The following is a 22,193-nucleotide window of genomic DNA, read 5'->3' as shown; positions in this document are numbered from 1 at the left end:
TTAATTCTTGCTTTTCCAAAGAAAATTGATGTAAATATTCTAGGAGGTAATATAGAAAAAATGTTGACAGACAGTAAATAATTTCTTTTAGGGTAAATCATGAAAAAGTTTCCTTTTTAAATCCCTGATGATTCTAGGATATAGTTATGTGGAACAGCAAATTTCTTTCATGTATTACATGGATTTATTCATGTTTTGTGTGATCTCTGAGAATGAATGTTGAAATGGTCTTAAGGGAATCTCAGCTATGCAGTAATTATGCCTAGAGCTTTTGTGTAGTGTACCAAGACATACCTTTAACGAAGACAAGTTGAAATCAGTTAGAATTAGGTTCATGCCACATATTTTCAAATAGTTATGGGTAATCTAAATTATATAGATAAAGCCATAAGTTAAATACAGCTGGAAGATTGGCTATGTAAAATTATCTTTGAAAAGGAAGCAGTTCCCTTCTAAGAACCCATGTTTGTATATATTTATATAATATTTTTTAGGGCTCTTGGCTTTTTCAGGGTGGGACACACATGAATCTGGCAGTTAAGACAGTGTTCCCTATTATAGTATAACAGCGTATACAGTACGCTAGTCAAATGTCTTTCACAATCAAAAGTTTACACGTCAATGCTGGCTGCTTTAACACTTGGGAAAATTTCACTATCAGAAAGCAACACACTCACAAATGTTTGTCAATTTGAGAGAGAAATTGTGGCCCATAAAACAAACTCTGAATGTTTTGTAGTTTTACATCCTCAAAAGTTTTAACATAGTAGTTCTGAAGAATTGTCATTTGTGTATTCTTCAAAGAGAGTAATTTTATAACTGGACAGATCTTTAAATACATATTTATGAAATCTCAAAGTTGGAAAATCCCTGAATACCAAATGGGCCGCTGATCCAATTCTCTGGGGACCAGAATCTACCTCCATTTTGGGGGCAGCTCTGCCTGTCCTGGTTGGTTCTGTTTCTTCCTATCATTTGTCTTATGAACCCCTTGGGGCCAAGCATTTAACCATGGCTGTTATGATGACTCCCAGTATCTTCTCTTTTCTGTCACCAGTTACTTCACTGATACATTGCGGCTTCAATTGCCTTTACCATTCAAACCCCAATTCTGCAAAGGCTCTAGTTTTCTGTATCTTAAAGTATACAACCCAGAACTGAACATTTATAGGTAGTAGAACTGTTATCTTTTGTTCTAGTTAATGCTCTTCTGTTCTTCTATTTAACATTCAAATACTGAACTAGCTTTTCTGACACCCACATGAAACTGTTTCAGTCTCTGAGGTTAATTATTTTTACTGATGTTAATAGTCTTTCCCCATCCTACACTTGTGCAGTTGGTGTTTTGTTTAACCTGCTTTGCAGGACCTTCATTTATTCTAAGTTTTCTTGTGTTAGATTTATTAACCTTTTGAAATATTTTTGAATTCATCTAAGATATATATGCTATCTTATTCTTTTTGGTCACTCCAAAGTTTGATAGGTAAACACTCAATATTGAATGAAACAAGTCTGAGGACAGTGGCCTGAGAAACTTCTCTTTGATGTGATACAAATTGCCCAGTCTATTAATCAGCACCCATTAGGTAAGAATTTCAGCAATTTACTGATTCATCTATCAGCCTGTTTCTCTCCAAGTTTGTCTATAAGAATATCATGGGATCTTACATTCCTTGCTGAAGTCCTGCATTTCCCAAATGTTAGTCAAGTAACTGCCCCCAAAAGTTCATGAAGTTAAGTCAAACCTGTTGGTACGTAGTGAACAATGTTCTCTTCCAAAAGGCTTAAAAAACATTATCATTATAAATAAGGATCTATTCTAGGGCCTTTCCTGGCCCTAGAAGTTGTCCCCATTTTTTACCTCTTCCAAAACTTGGAACGGCATTTACCCTTTCTGATATTGTGGCCAACACCCACTCCACACTTCTGTATAACTACAGTGGGCCACCCAGAAATATTCCCAGATTTTCAGTATCGTATCCTTGTTTTCCATTAGCATAAAATAGGAAATCAAGTTCTTATTGGCCCTATCACTTGTGTGTAATTCAACTTATTTGGAATTTTCATTTTGACCCTATTCCTGTAGGCCCATGCAAATTTAGGTGTTTATTTTTACTTGCGGTGTTTCTTGTATCATTTATGAGTTTTTGAGATTCTGAACTTGTTACATTTCTTCCTGTGTAAACTTGTGGTTCTTGTTTTTGTTTTGTTGTTTTACTTCTTTTAGGTACATCTCTCTTAATTCTTATGTATATGATTCTTCAATTTAAAAAGTATTTAAAAAAATAACCCTGATGCATTTAAAAAAAAAATCAAATCTACAAACTTGGCCTACAGCCTGAGGCCAAGTGTAGCATGTGGACTGGACAGAAAAGAACAGTGCCACGTCCAGAAGATGCTATTCACATCACAGACATTGGGTGCTCTTCTATACAACTTTCTAGCAAGTGGCAGGAAGGTGTTCTTACGAATAAAATTAATATAGTTATATTACAACAAATATCTGTCAGGTGGGAAGTAAGGTGACTTGAGAAAGGAGTCCTTTTTAGAGAGGTTTTTTTTTTTTTAATTTATCAAGGATGCCACGTGGGCCAGCAGCAGCACTGGAGCCTGGTATTTATTCTAGGAAAGGAGATGATGTAGCTTCTCTCTTTACATTCTTCCCTACCTATATTATATCCTCTTTCCATTAAAAAAAATGGGAAAAGGTAGCACTGTAGGAGTGTGGCAGAGGAACTGAGGAGCATATAGGTGATTGTAAAGGACCAACTTTGGCTTTCTAGCCTTGAGTTCAGACTTCTTGGAAGAGCCTCTCTGTGATACACTCTGGCCACCTTTTTTTTCACTTGTTTTTCTTGACTTTTTTGATTACTAGGGCTCCAAATATAGCAAGTAAGAAAGAAGATATTAGAATGGAAGAAAATGCCCCAGTTGTAGACAGCTTTATAAACTTCTGCAGGTATATGAATTATATATAATGTATATATAGGTAGTATATTTCTTGGCACACAGTTCTGTGTACATGCTATACTTCAATAAAAACTTATTTTAAAAAAAGAAACTTGGCTGGTGCAGTAAACTTCCTATATATTTATTTTTATTTATGTGAAGGTTTTGTTTGTTAATGGAAGACATGAAAATATTGAGTAGATGTGATGGGTATGCTTTAGATAGTATGAACTGAAATATAGATTATGTGTTTTGTGAAAAACTCAGGGAAGTGGGAGGTAGAGGGCAGCCTTCAAAAAATAGGCAGCATTTAAATCAGGGTAAGCTATACTGATATAACAAACAGAACCAAACCTGTAATGGTTCAAAAAATAGGTTATTTCGTGCTCATGTATAGACCAAGTTGAGTGTTCCAGGTAAGTGGCTTCTTTCTTCCATGTAGTGATTCAAGTCTAAGACTTTTTCCATCTTGTGGCTATATCATCACCCAGGGCCTTGCTATCTGTATCCAACCAGCAGAAGAGGAAAGTGAGCAAGGAAAAGGTACACCTGCTTCTTACAAGTCTCATTAAACTTAAGGGGCATTGAAATCATACAAGACATATATTTTCTGACCACAATGGAATTAACCTAGACATCAATAAAAGAAAAATAAGAACAACACACTTAAATAATCAATATGCCTAAGAATAAATTGTAAGGGAAATTAGAAAATATCTTGGCTAGAATGAAAATGAAAATCAACATATCAAAATTTGTGGGCTACAGCTAAGACAGTATTTAGAGGGAAATTTATAGCTTGAAACACGTATTAGAAAGAATGTAGGGTCTCTAGCTAATTAAATTTTACTTTCCAAATTAAGTAACTACAAGTGCAAGAAAAGAAGAAAGAAGAATAAGAACAGAAATCAGTGAAATAGGAAACAAAAAGAAAAATCAGAAGCTGGCTCTTTGAAAATATTGATGAAATTGATAAACTTCTAACCAGACTGATCCGGAAAAAAAACAAAAACAGAAATTATCAATATCAGAAATGAAAGGGGAAATCAACTATATACTCCAATAAAGATTTTTAAAAGAAACGAAAGGGGAGATACCAGCATGGGTCCTACAGACATTAACAAAAAAAGGGAATATTATGAAATATTTTATGCCCATGAAATTGATACCGTAGAGGAAACATTTGAAAGTTAATCAGTGTAATTCCACCCTGGGAGTGAAAAAAGAAAAACCATATCTCATTACATTCAGAAAAAGCATTTGACAAAATTCCAAGACCCATTCCTGGTAGAAATTCTCAGCAACCTACAAATAAAAGGGAACTTGCTCAGCCTGATAGAGGGTAACTATGTAATACCTAAACCTAATACCATAGTTAACGGTAGAAGACTAAATACTTTCCCTCTAATACACCAAACAAGGCAAGAACGTCTGATCTCACCACTTGTATTCAATACTGACTGGAGGTTTTAGCCAGTGCAACAAGACTAAAAAAAAAAAAAAAAACAAACAAAACATACAAATTGGAAAGAAAGATACATAAAACTATTTGCAGATGACATGATTGTGTAAGTAGAAAATGATAAGCTATAAGTAAGATACTACAACTCAAGCTTAGCAAGGTCACAGGATACAACGTCAGTGTTCCAAAATATATTTCTATATATACTAGGAACAAACAATTGAAATGAAAAAATAATGCCATAGCATCAAAAACCATGAAATACTTGGAGATAAATTTCATGAAGTATGTGCAAGACCTGAACGCAGAAAACTACAAACCATTTTGAGAGAAGACCTAAATAAACGGAGAGATACCACATTATTGGATGAAAGTTTTAATATGGTTAAGATGTCAAAGCCAAATTGATTTATAGATTAAATGAAACCCTAATCAAAATGCTTAGCCATTTTTTTGGTAGAATTTAACAAGCTGATTCTAAAATTTATATCTAAATGCAATTGGATCTCAAATAGTCAAAACAACTTTGATAAAGGATTAAATTGGAGGATTTATAATGCCTGATTGCAAGAATTACTCTAAAGCTACAGTAAGATAATGTGCTTTTGGAATCAGTGTGTGTATATATATATATATATATATATATATATATAAAAATATAAATAGACATATACATATGTGTGTGTGTATATATATATAATCTGTGGAACACAATAGAGAGTCTAAAACTAGACACTGTAACTATGTAACACCTATATGGTCACTTGATTTTTCACAAAGCTGACAGTAATTCGGAGAAAGGAAAGTCTCTTCCACAAATAGTTCTGGAATAAACACATACCTATATATTTTTTAAAATCAACTTTTATCCCCTTATGTCACACAAAAATTAACTTGAATCACAGACTTAACTGTGAGAACTAAAACTTCTAGATGAAAACATTGGAGGAACTTGGGTTAGGCAAAGCTCAGATAAGAATAACTTCTGCTCTTCCACAGAGAGACACTGTTAAGAAAATGGAAAGGCAAGGCTAAGGCAAAACATCTCTGATTAAGGAGTGGTGTTTATAATAGATATATTTTTTAAATACGTAAATATTGAAAAATTGAGGATTTTACCAAGGAAAAAATACAAATAGCACATAAGCACCAATGCTCCAAGTTACTAGTCATTAAGGAAGTACAAATTGTAATACTGCTACAACTCACTAGAATGACTATAGTTACAAAGACTGGCATTGCCAAAAGTCAGCGAGAATGTGGAGTAAGTGGAACGCTCACATATTGCTCATGGGTAGGTAAAAGTCCAACCGTTTCAGAAGATAGTTTGGCAATTTCTTATAAACTTAAATATTATACTAACCTTATGACCCAGCAATTCCACTCCTCAGTATATACCCAAGAGAAATGAAAACATGTCCACACAAAAATCTACATGAATGTTCATAAAAACTTTATTATGGTCCCAAACTGGAAACACCTCAAAAGTTCATCATTGGTGAAAGGATAAACCGCATCCATACAATGAATGCTAATTAGCAATAAAAGGAACAAACTACTAATTCATGCAACAACATGGGTGAATCTCAGAAGCATTATGTTAAGTGAAAGAAGACAGACACAAAAAAACATCATACTGTATGATTTCATTTATCTACAATTTGAGAAAAGGCAAAATTTAGTGACAGCAGATGAGTTGTTGCCAGGGGCTGGTGGGAGGGACATGAGGGAACTTTTGGGGGCTATGGAACTGTTCTATACCATGAGTGTGGTGGTGGTTACATAACTAGACATTTGTCAAAACTCATCCAATCATACATCTAAGAGTGGTTAAGTATGTATTTTATATGTCATGAATCTGACTAAAAGAAAAAAATAATAAAAAGAATAAGAATGTGTTAATGTAAATTTGGGTTTATGGGTATTTGCTATAATATTCTTTCAGATCTGTTTTATATTTAATAATCTTCATTTTAACATATTTCCAAAGATATGAACTTGAGATAAAATTCACAAGAGAAGAATAGTCCAAATTTTATACTGAGTTACTTTTCACATGTGCTCCTCTATGTGACCTGCTTAGGGTAAGTAACACCAGGGATTTACTATTTATGTATTTATTTAGTAGTTATCTGTATATATGAATGTATTTTTTATTTGATTAATTACTTAATGGTTTTCTTGAGCAGCCGCTGGGCTGATGGGGTTGGATGATCTATTTAAATGGACTGAATTATATGATGTTGATGGATATAAATTGATCAAGTCCACTTTATTATATAATCCCATCTGCTACCCTCTCCCAACAATCAGGAAGGCTTACTAATAAAACATAAAGTTAAAATTTTGTAAGAGTAATTAAAATTTTTATTGAAATCCAGCTATAGAAGATGCCCATAGTTGATTTCCTCAAGAGCCACAGTTTTGTAACCTTTTAGAACTCTGTCTTTTGCATGGCATCCTCACTAATGCAACATTCCCCAAACCAAAAATAATTTCATTTACTACGTATAAGGAGTAGAGTGCCTCCATTTTAATTTTGACTTTCATTTTGGTGTTTCCTCAAGCTTAGGAAAGTAGAATTCTACTTTTTAAAGCAAGACTATTGCCTTTCTGGTACAAAGGTATATAGGCTTAGGGTTGCATCCTTAGAGGCTTTTGGAGTGATAACTTTTTCTTTTTTAATTTATTTTTTTATTTTTGGCTGCGTTGGGTCTTTGTTGCTGCGTGCAGGCTTTCTCTAGTTGTGGCGAGCGGGGGCTACTCCTTGTTGCGGTGCACAGGCTTCTCATTGCGGTGGCTTCTCTTGTTGTGGAGCACGGGCTCTAGGAGTGCGGGCTTCAGTAGTTGTGGTGCAGTCTCTAGAGCTCAGTAGTTGTGGCGCATGGGCTTAGTTGCTCCGTGGCATGTGGGATCTTCCCAGACCAGGGCTCGAACCTGTGTCCCCTGCATTGGCAGACGGATACTTAACCACTGCGCCACCAGGGAAGCCCAGAGTGATAACTTCTTAAAAATAATAATGCCTTAACATATTTAGTTATTGCTCTTTATTCTGTAGGTCTAGGTTGACAAACTTTGTCTGTAAAGGGCCAGAGAGTAAATATTTTAGGCTTTGAGGACCAAATGGTCTCTGTCTCTCAACTCTTCTATTGTGGCAAGGAGCCACAGATATAAACAAGCACAAGTGGATGTATTCAAATAAAACTTCATTTACAGAAACATGTAATGGGCTGGATTTGACCTGGGACAAAAGTTTGCTGACCCTGGTTGGAAATTATAAACACCCCCCAAAGAAAATCCACTACTTGTTGTGACAAAGGGTTCGTAGACTCAAATAACATAGGTACTTCTATGAAGAGAACTAATAATGGTAATGATGGGGTTCAGGACATGTTATCCCAAAATATGGCACCTTGGCATATTGAACATTTTAAGCTGAAGGAATTTGAGAAATGGCACATGCAGTAAGGATGTTCTGACCTTCCCTGAAGCAGGTCATAAAACCCTCTTGTGAGAGATTTATGCCCTCCCCGTACCAGGAGGAAAGGAGCATCTTTATCTCTGAAGACAAAGGGACACAGAGGATTCTGAATAAATATTAGCCTTGCTAAGTTTCTCCAGTTTCCTACACTTACCTCATACCTTTTGTCCTATTATATCTTTCCATTCTTCAGCAAACTTAGCATAAAAACCCATTTCTTCGGGTTCTCATTCCCTTATGAAGGCTCTCATGATAAAACTTACATTATATGAATTTGTATGCTTTTTTCTTGTTAATATGCCTTTTGTTACAGGGGTCTCAGTTGAGAACTTAAAAGGGTAGAGGAGAAAGATATTATTCCTCCCCTACAATAATAAAGTGTTCATTAGGAAGGCTTCATATCAGAAAATCAGGGTATGCATATTCTGTGACTCTGTGTGATCAACTGTGTACAAAAAATCTCTCATTCCTGGAAAATATGAAGATATTTGTCCAAGATAGCTAACAAAATATTTCACGTATTTGATTATGACTTTGCTTGGTAAAGTTTGCCTTAGTTACAAGTGTAAATTTCAGAGAGTAGGTTTTACTTCTATTTTGTTTCCCCTTCTATAAGACTATACTTTTTTATATTTAGCAAGTAACCAGAGATGACTACTACTCTTGTTAAAATAGTCCAACAAATCAAATTCACTTCTGTTGAAGATTTAGTTCCACAATTTTTCATTCTTGGTTATAAGGAGTAGATAAGGACATGACTAACATCAGTGACTAGAACCTATACAACTTGTGGTGCTCCCTATATTGAGATCATTTCCCCCGATTTAAAGCTGAGTTACTAATTAAGGACTAACAAATGATCAATTATGATTCAAGTAAAAGTACTATCATTAAGTAGAACTTGGAAGAACTAAGAGTCCTTGTCCTCATGGTCTTATTCAAATTAAACAAATATATTTTTAAAGTGGAAATAGAGGAAATAGAAGCAAGAAGTATATGATGGTAGATATTATGATCTGCCGCTTCTTGCCAGTTTTTACTATGAAAGAGAGCTAATATTTATTAGTTTTAGTACTAATATTTTAGAACTAATATTTATTAAAACTAGTATTTCTTATTTAGTGAGAGAACTTTCCAGTTGCCTCTTGGGATAACTGAGGATGGAGGAATTACCTTTAAGCAGATCATTCTTGTTTTGTGAAGAATAATTTGAGAGGTTCCCTTTAGTTCTGTAAATGTAGTGAGTAGACCCCATTGTCCTGATACTTAATACTTGATAGTAATTGTTATTATTATAATTATAATGTTAACAGTAGCAACTTTTATCAGTGACATAGGCCTTGCTCTGCAAAGCTCTTTGCTGGGGAGGAACATAACCAACCTTTACAGGAGGAGCCTGTTGCCACTGGTAGGTAATTTGTATATGCTATTTAATTAAATTTAAATCATTTAAATTTAATTAAAATTTAAAATTTATGTGTATTTTATTTAATCTTCATAACAACACTATGAAGTAAGTGTAGCCGATGAAAAAACTGAGATCCATCTAAAGAGGCTGAATGAATTACCCAAGACCACAAAGCTTAGAACTGGCTGATCTGGGATTCAAACACATGTCTATTTGGCCCCAGACTTTCCCATTTCACCATGCTAGTGAAGATAAGTTACCATGAAATTGTAACTCCACCCACAAGAAGAGAGGAGAGCACTTTACTGAACTTATTGATAAGTTCTAGTAGTTTTTTTGTGGCATCTTTAGGATTTTCTATGTCACGTGCAATGACTGTTTTACTTCTCCCCTTCCAATTTGGATTCCTTTTATTTCTTTTTCTTATCTGATTGCTATGGCTAGGACTGCCAATACTATGTTGAATAAAAGGTGGCAAGATGGGGCTTCCCTTGTGGCGCAGTGGTTGGAAGTCCGCCTGCCGATACAGGGGACGTGGGTTCATGCCCCGGTCCGGGAGGATCCCACATGCCGCGGAGCGGCTGGGCCCGTGAGCCATGGCTGCTGAGCCTGTGTGTCCGGAGCCTGTGCTCCGCAATGGGAGAGGCCACAACAGTGAGAGGCCCGCGTACCGCAAAAAAAAAAAAAAAAAAAAAGTGGCAAGAGTGGACATCCTTGTCTTGTTCTTGATCTTAGAGCAAATGCTTTCAGTTTTTCACTGTTGAGTATGATGTTCACTATGGGCTTGTCGTATATGGTCTTTATTATGTTGAGGTACATTTCCTCTATACCCACTTTGTTAAGAGTTTTTATCATAAATCGATCTTGAGTTTTTACAAAACCTTTTTCTGTACCTATTGAGATGATCATATGATTTTTATTCTTCATTTTGTTAATATGATGTATCGTTTGATTTGTGAATACTGAACCATCTTTGCATCCTTGGAATAAATCCCACTTGATCATGGTGTATGATCTTTTTAATATACTATTGAATTCATTTTGATGAGGATTTTTACATCTACGTTCATCAGTGATATTGAAAAAAAAAAAATGGAGACTCTATTTCCCACAGCCCTCTGCTCTCCCAAAAGTAATCCCTGCTGTCTTTCAAAGCCAAACATTCTGGGGGCTCGTCTTCCTGGTGCAGGACCCCCAGGCTGGGGAGCCCAATGTGGGACTCAGACCCCTTGCTCGTTGGAGAGAACCTGTACAATTGTAATTATCCTCCCGTTTATGGGTTGCCTACTCTGGGGTGTGGGTCTTGACTCCATCGCGACTCTGCCTCTCCTACCTGTCTCTCATTGTGGTTCTTTCTTTTCTTCTTTTTTTTTTATTGCAATATGCGGGCCTCTCACTGTTGTGGCCACTCCCGTTGCGGAGCACAGGCTCCGGACACGCAGGCTCAGCGGCCATGGCTCATGGGCCCAGCCGCTCTGCAGCATGTGGGATCCTCTCAGACCGGGGCACGAACCTGTGTCCCCTGCATCGGCAGGCGGACTCTCAACCACTGCGCCACCAGGGAAGCCCTTTGTGGTTCTTTCTTTATATCTTTAGTTGTAGATCTTTTCTGCTATTCTTCGTGTGGTTCTCATCCGTAGTTGCTCTGCAAATAGTTGTGATTTTGGTGTGCCAAACTTACGTGGGAGGAGGTGAGCTCAGGGTCTTCCTACTCTACCATCTTGGCCTGATCCTAGATTATTTGTTAATATTTTTATTGAGCAAAATAAAATGCTGGTACCATATTTTGATTTCCAATTTTTTTTTTGTTTGAATTTTCCTTGCCTATAAAATCCCAAAGTTTGGGCATCATTGTTCTAATTACACACAAACTAGCTGATGGAATATTTATTGTTTAGGACACAGATTATTTTTTTCAGGACTTCCCTGGTGGCACAGGGGTTAAGAATCCGCCTGCCAAGGCAAGGGACACGGGTTCAATCCCTGGTCTGGGAAGATCCCATATGCCGCGGAGCAACTAAGCCCGTGCGCTTCAACTACTGAGTCTGCTCTCTAGAGCCCACGAGCCACAACTACTGAGCCCGTGTGCCGCAACTACTGAAGCCTGTGTGCCTAGAGCCCATGCCCTGCAACAAGAGAAGCCACTGCAATGAGAAGCCCATGCACCACAATGAAGAATAGCCCCTGCTCGCCACAACTAGAGGAAGCCCGCGCACAGCAATGAAGACGCAATGCAGCCATAAATAAATAAATAAATAAACAAAACAAAACAAAAAAAACACTGTTACAACTCAACAGCAAATAATGATTTATTTGCTGATTTTTAAAATGAGCAAAGGACTTGAATAGACCTTTCTCCAGAGATGATATGCAAATGGCTAACAAGCACATGAAAGATGCTCAATATCACACATCATCAGGGAAATGCAAATCAAAACCGCAGTGATGTACAGCTTCACACTCATGAGGATGGCTACTTTCAAAAACAAAACCAGGGCTTCCCTGGTGGCGCAGTGGTTAAGAATCTGCCTGCCAATTCAGGGGACACGGGTTTGAGCCCTCGTCCAGGAAGATCCCACATGCTGTGGAGCAACTAAGCCCGTGTGCCACAACTACTGAGCCTGCGTTCTAGAGCCCACAAGCCACAACTACTGAAGCCTATGTGCCTAGAGCCTGTGCTCTGCAACAAGAGAAGCCACCACAATAAGAAGCCCTTGCACCGCAACAAAGAGTAGCCCCCGCTCACCGCAACTAGAGAAAGCTCACGCGCAGCAACAAAGACCCAATGCAGCCAAAAATAAAAAAATAAAAATAAATTTATTTTTTAAAAAAGTATGATGAAGGTACATGATAGATTAATTGCATTAAAAGCCCAATTAATGGCTTCCCTGTATGTCCTTTGCTCTGTAACTTCTCACATGGGCTCTGGCCTTGGTACATCAAGTACAGTCAAAAAGATGCTATGTGACTTCTGAGGCTAGGTCACAAAAAGGATGCAGTTTCTGCCTTGCTTTCTCTCTTCATCTGGGACACTCACATTTGGGACCATGCCAGAATGCTATGAGGAAGCCCAAAGTAGCCAATGTGGAGAGACAGCATGGAGACACCCATGGGTAGAGAACTGAGACCCCCTAGCTGACCCCCTAGCCAGCATCAACTTCACCAGAAAGATAATGGGTGGCAAAAAAGCACTGAAAAGATACTCGACATCATTATTCGAAAGGGATGTGCAGGGCTTCCCTGGTGGCGCAGTGGTTGAGAGTCTGCCTGCCGATGCAGAGGACACGGGTTCGTGCCCCGGTCCGGGAGGATCCCACATGCCGCGGAGCGGCTGGGCCCATGAGCCATGGCTGCTGAGCCTGCGCGTCTGGAGCCTGTGCTCCGCAACGGGAGAGGCCACAACAGTGAGAGGCCTGTGTACAGCAAAAAAAAAAAAAAAAAAAAAAAGGGATGTGCAAATTAAAACAGCAATGAAATACCACTACTTACATACTAGAATCACAAAAATTAAACAGACTGAACATAGCAAGTGCTGGCAAGGATGTGAAAGAACTAGAACCTCAGACGCTGCTGAATGTAACGTAAGATGGTGCAAGCACTTTCTGAAATAGTTCGGCAGTTTCTTACACGGTTAAACATAGACAATGTACACCTTCCATATGATCCAGCCATCTGCTCCTAGGTGTTTACCCAAGAGAAAAGAAAACTATATCATTACAAAAATTTGTACCTGACTGTTCACAGCAGTTTTATTTATAACAGTACAAAACTGGAAAAAAAATACATGTTCAGTTATCAACAGTGGTGTATATTCATAGAGTTGAATACTACTCCATGATAGAAAGGAATTAACTAAACACTGGGATACCACTATAATCATATTAGAATGGCTTATATCCAAAACACCGACAACTCTAAACATTAGCAAGGACGTGGAGCAACAAGGAACTCTCATTCATTGCTGGTTGGAATGCAAAATGGTACAGCCTTCCAAAATAGAAGACAGTCTGGCAGTGTCTTGCAAAGCAAAATAGAGTCTTACCATAAAATCCAACCATCACACTCCTTGGTATTTACCAAAAGGAGTTGAATACTTATGTCCACACAAAAACCTGCACGTGATGGTTTACAGTAGCCTTAAAATTGCCAAAACTTGGAAGCAACTAAGATGTCTTTCAGTAGGTAAATGGATAAACTCTGGTACATCCAGACAATGGAATATTATTTGGCACTGAAAAGATCTATTAAGCCACAAAAAGACATAAGGGAAACTTAAATGCATATTACTAAATGAAAGAAGCCAGTCTGAAAAGGCTTATACTATATTATTCCAACTATATGACATTCTGGAAAAGGCAAAGCTATAGAGACAGTAAAAAGATCAGTGGTTGCCAGGGGTTCAGGGGGATGGAGGGATGAATATGTGAAGCACAGGGTATTTTCGAGAAAGCGAAACAATTCCATTATGACACTATAAAGGTGGATACATGACTGTGCATTTGTCAAAACGCTCAGAACTGTACAACGCGAAGAGTGAACCTTGATGCAAACCAGGGACTATAGTTAATAATGTATCAATATTGGTTCATCAATTGTACATCAAATGTACCATGCTAATGCAAGATGCTAATAATAAGAGAAACTGCAGACGTAGAAGAGAAGAGAGGGGTATATGGAAACTCTCTGTAGTTTCTGTTCAATTTTTCTGTAAAACTACAGCTTCCTCTAAAAAAAAAGTGTTAGTTAATAAAAATGAATGAAATATTGATACATACAAGTTGGATAAATGTCCAAATAATTATGCTGAGTAAAAGAAACCAGACAAAAGTTACATACTGTATGGATGATTCCGTTTATATAAAAATCCAGAAAATGCAAACTAATCTATAGTGATAGAAAGCAGATCAGAAAGCAGGGACAGGCATAGGCTGTGGCGGGTGAGGGTGAGGTGCAGGGAGGGGTAGGAGGGAGGGACTACGAAGGGGCAAGAGGACACTTTTGCAGGTGATGGACATGTTCATTATTTTGATTGTGGTGATGCTTTCATGGATATATACACATGTTAAAACATCAAATCGTATACTTCAGAGTGCAGTTTATTGTATGTCAATTATCCCTCAATCAGTCTGTTTTTTAAAGGTCAAAGCCAAAAAGTAACCCAACCATTTACTAATTTTCATGACACTACAGTTGTTCATAGGCCAGTTTGAACACTGGTCCTGGCTGGACTTACTCAAGCATCTGTGGTCAAATGGCTGGCTGCCTGGGGACTGGCTAATCTAGAGGACCCTCGATGGGAAGACTCCAGAGTCCTTCCCATTATCTCCCACATCCTGCAGCAGACCAGCCTGGACCTAATCTACCCGTGATGGCAGTGATCTAGAAGAGGAGCACTTTTTAAAGCCTCTTTTTGTGTCAAGTTTCTTTTTGTGTCATTGGCCAAAGCAAGCCATACGTCTAAGTCCAGACTCCGTGTGTCAAGGGACTAAGGAATGATGGGGCAAAAGACCATTAAGGGATACAGGGATGCCATTAATTAGCTACTAATACAATTAATCTATCATGTACCTTAATGTTTTAATTTTTATTCTTTAATTCCTTCAGAAAGGTACTTTTTTTCAGTTACTTTTATGTGATGTTAATTTCTTATATATAATTTGCAATCCTTTTTAATCTTATTGAATGTAATTTAGCTACTGATTTTAAAGGTTTGCATTCATTCTTTATATGTAGAAATAGTAAGGTTTTGTCCTGACATCTGTCACATTTTCAAGTTGTTAACATTTCTTTTGCTATTTGTTTTGTTATACTTTGTTATAAAAATGTTTTAAAATAGTTTAACTTCCAGCAAAAACATGTTTAGATATTTTCCTTTGATTTCAATGATTATATAAATTGAACTTCCTTCTCTAGCTGGGACAAATCTATTTTAGTGTTTCCTTCTACTTAAAACTGTTTTACAGCTGAGGTAACAGAGGCTCAGAGAAAATTTTGTCCAAGATCAAACAGAGAGCAAGTAGTGGAGGCAAGCTTGAATCTCACTTCTTCTGACTTAATATTTCACTCATGAAACTGTGTCAAGGTAAGAACATTTGGCTAAGTGATAAAAATCTACATTTTTGTGCAGAATGTACTTTCCACTTTTCTTTTTCCCCCCTCCCCTCTCCACCTCTTCCTTCTAATCCTCCTGCTCCCCCTCCTCCCCCCTTTTTTCATCCCCCCCTTTTTCTTCAGCATAGGGTTAGGTCTATCTATCTTTAAGTAACTACTTTTATTCATTTAATAATCTACCAGGCACTGAACTGGATGCTGGGAACTTAAAGATGACTATGCAGCAGATCCTACCCTTAGATCACAGAGGCTATAAACAGGTAAATGCAATATGGAAAATCTTTCTATTTTAAATGTTTACTAATCTGACAGGTTATATACTGTAAGTTATTTTGGTGGGTTTGCTGCTGAGTGGAAGTCTTTATGAGTGAATGGCTTTAAAATTCATTTAATGAATCCTAGTACATATATATTTTAAAATACATATATATAATATAAAAGTACATTTTTTAATTGATTACTGATTTCTATATGTTTGTTTCTGTTTAATTGCAGGATGTTTCTGGGTCCTGTGATAGCCTCCATTGTTCTGTTATCTGTTTTCTAGATAGTTCATTCTTCTTTGCTTTATTATTGTGATTGTGTAACTCACCTGGGATTTGAATTTCCTGAGAGATTATCTTCATTATCTCTGATTCTTTGTTTTGATTATCAGAGTTAGCTCTTAAAGCTTCCTTAGTGTTCTTGTTCCTTATTCATGTTTAGAAGTTTTAACAGTCAGTGTGTTTGGCTTTCTACAATCAATATTTCTTTCTAAGTCACCTTGAAAGTAAGTAATACTGATACCTTGTATTTGTTGGGAATTCTTAACTTTGTGGCTATCTTTTCCGAATTGCCGCCAACTTCCTCTTCTCTCCAGTGTTTCCATACTTGTTCATTGAATCCATGTTTTCTTTCTGCTTTTTGAAGTTTGCTTTTTTTTTTCTCTCTTTACTTTAAATCTTGAGTATGGGATATTTATGAATTTTGGATGGCTGATGTTAGGAGGAGTCACCTTAAACTGAACTCTAGCACCTGACTGGAAGTTCTAGGGAGACTCCAAACTCAGGGTTTCCTAACTTACATTTTTTCTAATGGAAGAGTAATACATATTCATTACAGAAAAATCAGAAAAAGTTTAAAGAACAAAATGGGTATCACGCATAATCTTAGAACCCAGAGATAAACACTGTAAACACTTTTTCTAATAGGACTTTACAAATCTACATGAAAAAAATTTTTTTTACATAATTAGGACAACTACTTTATAGCCTGCATTTTCCCCACTCAATGCAATAATGTGGGATTTCTTCCATGTCATTAAAAATCCTCGAAAATATGCTCAATGACTAATATTCCATAACATGGATGTACAATAATTTACTTAGCTAGTCTTGAACATTTTGGTTGTTCCCAATATTTGTTGTAATAAATAACACTAATTAATAAGCCTATTATTCATAAACTTTTGTCCCTGTCCTGAATTATTTCCTTAAGATAGAGTTTTGGAAGTGGAGTTGCTGAGTTAAAGGATATGAACATTTTCTCCCCTCTTTTTATTATGAAAGTCGTATATGCTAAGGACAGATAACTCAGGGTAAAGTATAAGTCCAAGTATAGGTACAAGAAAAGCGTTAAGTCCAAGGATTCTCATCCTCATTCTCTTATTCTCAGCCTCCAGGCAACCACTAGCTGAAATTCAACATGCATGCACAAATGTGTGTGCTATTTCTTCCCACATGATTCTGATCATATTATACTTCCTCTCCTTATCCAATTGTCCAACATCACTTACTAAAAAATCTCTCTTTTCCTCACTGACTTCCTCACTTGTCATATTCTAAATTCCCTTCTGTATAGGGAGTAGGGGTCCATTTTTGATGACTCCAATCTGTTCAATTGATCTTTTGACTTATCCTTCTTCAGTAACAACTCTTCATTTTTCTGGAGTTTTTATTTTAAAATCCAGTAGAGCTAGCCCCATTTATTTATTTTTAGCCTCTGAAAATGTTAAAACTCATGATACACATTGCCAGATTACTTTCCAGAATTATTATGTCAATTTACACTGGATCCTTATCAGTACTATAATCTTTTAGAAATTCTTTGCCAATGTGATTGAAAATGCTTATTTATTTCTCTAACGTTAGTGAGTTGATTTGTGTTAAATATGTTTACATTCTTTTTTCACGTTTCCTACTGACATTTTAAAATTGATATTATGAAATTTCATATATGTAAAAATATGTTGAACAATATATACATATTTTTAATGTTAAAAACATAAGTTCTTTGGCGTATTTATTACCAATGCATTTCCCAATTTGTCATAAGCTCTTCAATTAGTATACTTTGTGATATAAAAAATTCAAAAATTTTATTCAGTCAATTCAATCTTCTTTTGTAATTGCTTTTATTGTTTAAATGATCCTCCCACCAGAGACCAGATGATTATTCCAGATTGTTTTTTAAAAGATTCTAGTTTGCATATTCTGGAAGTTCGAAGTATTATTGTTGTTATTGTATTTTATTTATAAATTTATTTATTTATTTTTGGTTATGTTGGGTCTTCATTGCTGTGCGTGGGCTTTCTCTGGTTGCGGTGAGCCGGGGGTGCTCTTCGTTGCGGTGCACGGGCTCCTCGTTGCGGTGTCTTCTCTTGTTGCAGAGCATGGGCTCTAGGGGGGTGGGCTTCAGTAGTTGTGGCACATGGGCTTAGTAGCTGTGGCTCGCGGGCTCTAGAGCGCAGGCTCAGTAGTTGTGGCTCACGGGCTTAGTTGCTCCACGGCATGAGGGATCTTCCTGGACCAGGGCTCGAACACATGTCCCCTGCATTGGCGGGTGGATTCTTAACCACTGCACCATCAGGGAAGCCCCTGTTATTGTTATTTTAAATAAAATGTGGAGAGGTCAAAATGGGACATTCCTGTCATGAAATTGTATTGTTATGAAGTAGAGTTTTCTTTGCATTTGTATGATTGAATACTTAGAACTTAAGTATTTATAATTAAAAGTTATTTTTATAATTTAAAATTATTGTAAAACTAGGGGTATTTTTGCATTTTGTTTTTTATCCCCAAATAGTAACTGCATTTCAGTTAGCGTCTGTTGTGAAAATTACCATTATGTGTTTGAGTGATGAAGCAATTTGAAGACATAAAAGTTAAATTCCTTTAATTAAAAAAAAAATACAACATGCCTAATTAATAATGATGAGAGATGCCACTTATTGGATGCATTCAACGAGCTAGACATTGGGATTTACTCATTTTTAAAAATAACTTAGTGAAAATCAAATCGCTCATTCCTCTGTACAAATTACTGCTTCTAAGTAACTCTACAAAATAATAATAATATTAAGAATTCATATAACTTTCCTCATTTAAAAGAAAAAAATTCTTATTTGATCAAATGAGTCATAGAGCTGTTTATTATATGTGCCACTGATTAAATGGAAGCCATGAATCATTGCATTCTTTTAAGGTTTGATAATCTTCTAGAAAAGCACACCTAAGTTTAATGCAGTTTCCTCAGGGTTGCAAATTTGTATTTTATACTTGTCAATGATTCAACAACTCTTAATGCTCGCATTAAGAACTGTTTACCTATAATAAAGCACTTGAACTTGCTAGACATGGAATTCCTCATTCTGCCTCTCCCACTTTGAAAAGTGCTTCCAAGAATGGACAGCCATCTCCTCTTCTGAAAATAGGAAAAACTGAAAAAACTGAAGGCACCTGGGGTCAAACTGAGCATACAAATAGGTATTTATCAGGTTGGCTTGAATTGAGATAAAATAAAATAGCTTTAGTAACAAAGGTTTTGTTGTTCCCTGCCTCCAAATCCTCTTCCTCTTGCATTTATAGGAGAAGAGACCTTCAAAACAAAAAATAAAAAGCCTGTTTCCCCTTGCAAAATTTGATGTTTGTTTCTTTTTCTCAGAGCTAGCTAAAAAGAAAAAAGAAATGTAAGCTATTTTTTTATTGTGGTAAAATATACATAATATAAAATTTACCACTTTAAGAATCTGTAAGTGTACAATTCAGTGGCATTAAGTACATTTACATTGGTGTGCAGCCACCTCCAGAACTTTTCATCAGCCGAAATGGAAACTTTATATCCATTAAACAAAAACTCCCCATTACCCCCCTCCTTCCAACTCCCGGTAACTACAGTTCTGCTCTCGATCTCTATGAATTTGTCTAAGTACTTCATATAAGTGGACTCAGACCATATCTATCCTTTTGTGTCTGGCTTCCTTCACTTAGCATAATGTCTTCAAGGTTCATCCATGTTGTAGCACATGGTCAGAATTTCATTCCTTTTTAAGGCATATGTCACATTTTGTTTGTCCATTCATCCATTGATAGACACTTGGCTTGTTTCCACCTTTTGACTGTTGTGAATAATGCTGCTTTGAACATCTGTGTACTCCATCAAGTAACACCTTAAATTGCAATGGAACCCTGTGTCCTCTTCCCATTTGCCCTCCTCTATGCCCATGTCCCAGTCCAGAACTGAATCCCTCAGTGTAGTGACTATAGTTACATCAGCCTCACAGGTGTAAAGAGAATTTTTTAAAACTCCCTTTACCTTTACCCTTTCTTCCTTGGCTGGGCAAAGTCCAGCCAAGTTTATTCATAAACCACGCAAAGCTCGTTAACACGACCAAGCAATTCAGCGAGTTCCCTTCCCACTTTTGTTACTGCAGGAAGGCACTCCGCAGGGATAAGATTGTGAAACATGGCTGAGGATAAAGGCAAGAGAGATTCCATTGGAATGAGTATGAAGGGAGGCCGGACAAACAACGGGTTTGTACAAAATGAAGACATCCTGGAGACGGACCCGGACCCAGGCAGCCCAGAGGACAGCCCACAGCACAATGCCGTGGACATCTTTGGCCCTGCGGAGCCCGACTTGAAGGATGTCCGGCCCTACGCGGGGATGCCCAAGGAGGTGCTGTTCCGGTTCTCGGGCCAGGCCCGCTACCGGGTGCCCCGGGAGATCCTCTTCTGGCTCACCGTGGCTTCTGTGCTCGTGCTCACTGGGGCCACCATAGGCATCATTGCCATCTCTCCGAAGTGCCTGGACTGGTGGCAGGCGGGGCCCATGTACCGGATCTACCCGAGGTCTTTCAAGGACAGCGACAAGGATGGGAACGGAGATCTAAAAGGTGCGTGCCTTGAGAGTTTGGGGCGTGTCCGAGATGAGGTTGTAGAGGACTCTTTCAGTTCTTGAAGGGCATTATGCCTGGGTTGTGCGGTAAGCACATTCCATCCAGTATGACTGGTCACGCCACGTTTCTCCTTGTTGATGATGTTTAAAAGCCCCTCCGCAGAGCCCAACAGTTCTTCCCATATGATGAAAGGTTACTTGCTGGAGCCCTTTGAGCCCCCAAAGAGCTGTTTAGTTTATTGCCTGCTAGGAACCTTTGCGTAGTTGGTCATCCATTCTAACTTCCTACGTGGGCAAGTTTCCTCTTGAAATGTGTCCTGCTTCTGTGCACTTTAGAGGTGGTTATCTCAGAGTGACTGTTTAGCATTCCTTTTCCAGTGTGCACAGTGGCTGGTTTGGCAATCTGGTGGAGAGTTTCTGATTAGTGAACAAAGCATAAATAATATTTTAGAAAAAGATTAAGTGATGTCTTTAAAATGTGTAGGCTGAGTCTCTAAAGCTTAAATTCTGAGAAATGAAGGAAAGAAGAAAAGGCATAGAGTGGGTTGGTCATTTCTTGAATTAAGGATTATTTAAAAACAATATCCATATTAAAAAAAAAGTTAAAAAAATTTAAAGTTATGCTAATAATTTCCTAGTGTGTTATATGTGGAATGTCCTAATTATTTATTGTGTAAACAAGGACACAAACCATACACAGGAACTGTCCCAGGCAGATTGGTTGATATGGTCACCCTAGTTAAGGGCAACAATAAGGAACAAATAAACTAATAAGGTAATTTTTGATAATGATATTTGGCTTGAAGAAGACAAAACAGAATGATTTAATAGAGTATGGGAAGTGGAAATGAGCTTAATCAAACTTTAAAATGTTATAAATACACTCTTGAAATCTCCAACTTTCCTGATAACTAATAAAAGGCTTTTCTTTTTCACACTCATATAATTTTTCTCTTTTTAAAGTCATCCTGCATCTTAGCTAATTGAAATATTTTCTGTCCTTCAAGATGCAGTTCAAACCCACTTCCTTCATTAATCTGTATTTAACCTCCCGATCAGTGGGTGCGCTCCCCTCCCCAGAGCTCTTGCGGTGCTTTGCAGGAGCAGCACCTCTGATACTGCCTTGTAAGTGTCTGGGTGAGTTTCCTTCCAACCCCCAGCCCCCAGCATGGTCCTAGCACCTGCTTCTTAAAAAGGAAATGCTTTGCAAAGTGATGTTTTGATGGAATAGAGCCCAAAACCCTAAACCCAGAAATACACTCCCCACTTCCTGGCCCTCTCTCTGTAATCTCTATCTAAATTCTCCTGCAAAGGGCAACTTCTAATCACCTCTCACATTTGCCATTTCCAGTAACTTTTCCTTGAAGGACTGGCTGCCTCCTGTAATTAATAGGTATTTTTCCTTGAGGTTGAGGGGGTTTTTTTGGTTTTTTTGAGGGGGTTTTGTTGTTATTACTTGAAGAAAATGTTCCAGGTTTCAGTTCAGTTTACTGCCTTCTGTCCCCTGGAATGTGGGCCTAGGAGATCCCTTGTTTACTTTGTGTCTGTTCAGCCTCTGTTTTTATCATCCTGTTCCTTTGTGCTGGTTTTTGATATAAATCAAAATTCTGACTTAAATCTGCCTTAAA

At 37.4% G+C, this 22,193-nt stretch overlaps 1 protein-coding gene across 1 annotated transcript in view; it reads left to right on the top strand.

The window, feature by feature from the left end:
- The first annotated feature begins 15,263 nt into the window (after positions 1-15,263).
- The window catches only part of SLC3A1 (solute carrier family 3 member 1), a 37,004-nt gene continuing 30,074 nt past the window's right edge, over positions 15,264-22,193 (top strand). Inside the window, exons 1-3 of the mRNA XM_060026699.1 lie at positions 15,264-15,382; positions 15,595-15,671; positions 20,102-20,563. Of these exons, the coding sequence (XP_059882682.1) occupies positions 20,134-20,563 (430 nt within the window). The 5' untranslated portion in view covers positions 15,264-15,382; positions 15,595-15,671; positions 20,102-20,133. The remainder of the gene's footprint in view (positions 15,383-15,594; positions 15,672-20,101; positions 20,564-22,193) is intronic.

This window comes from Delphinus delphis, chromosome 12 (genome assembly GCF_949987515.2).
Source record: "Delphinus delphis chromosome 12, mDelDel1.2, whole genome shotgun sequence".
NCBI lineage: Eukaryota > Metazoa > Chordata > Mammalia > Artiodactyla > Delphinidae > Delphinus > Delphinus delphis.
This window is presented reverse-complemented; position numbering and strand designations above follow the sequence as displayed.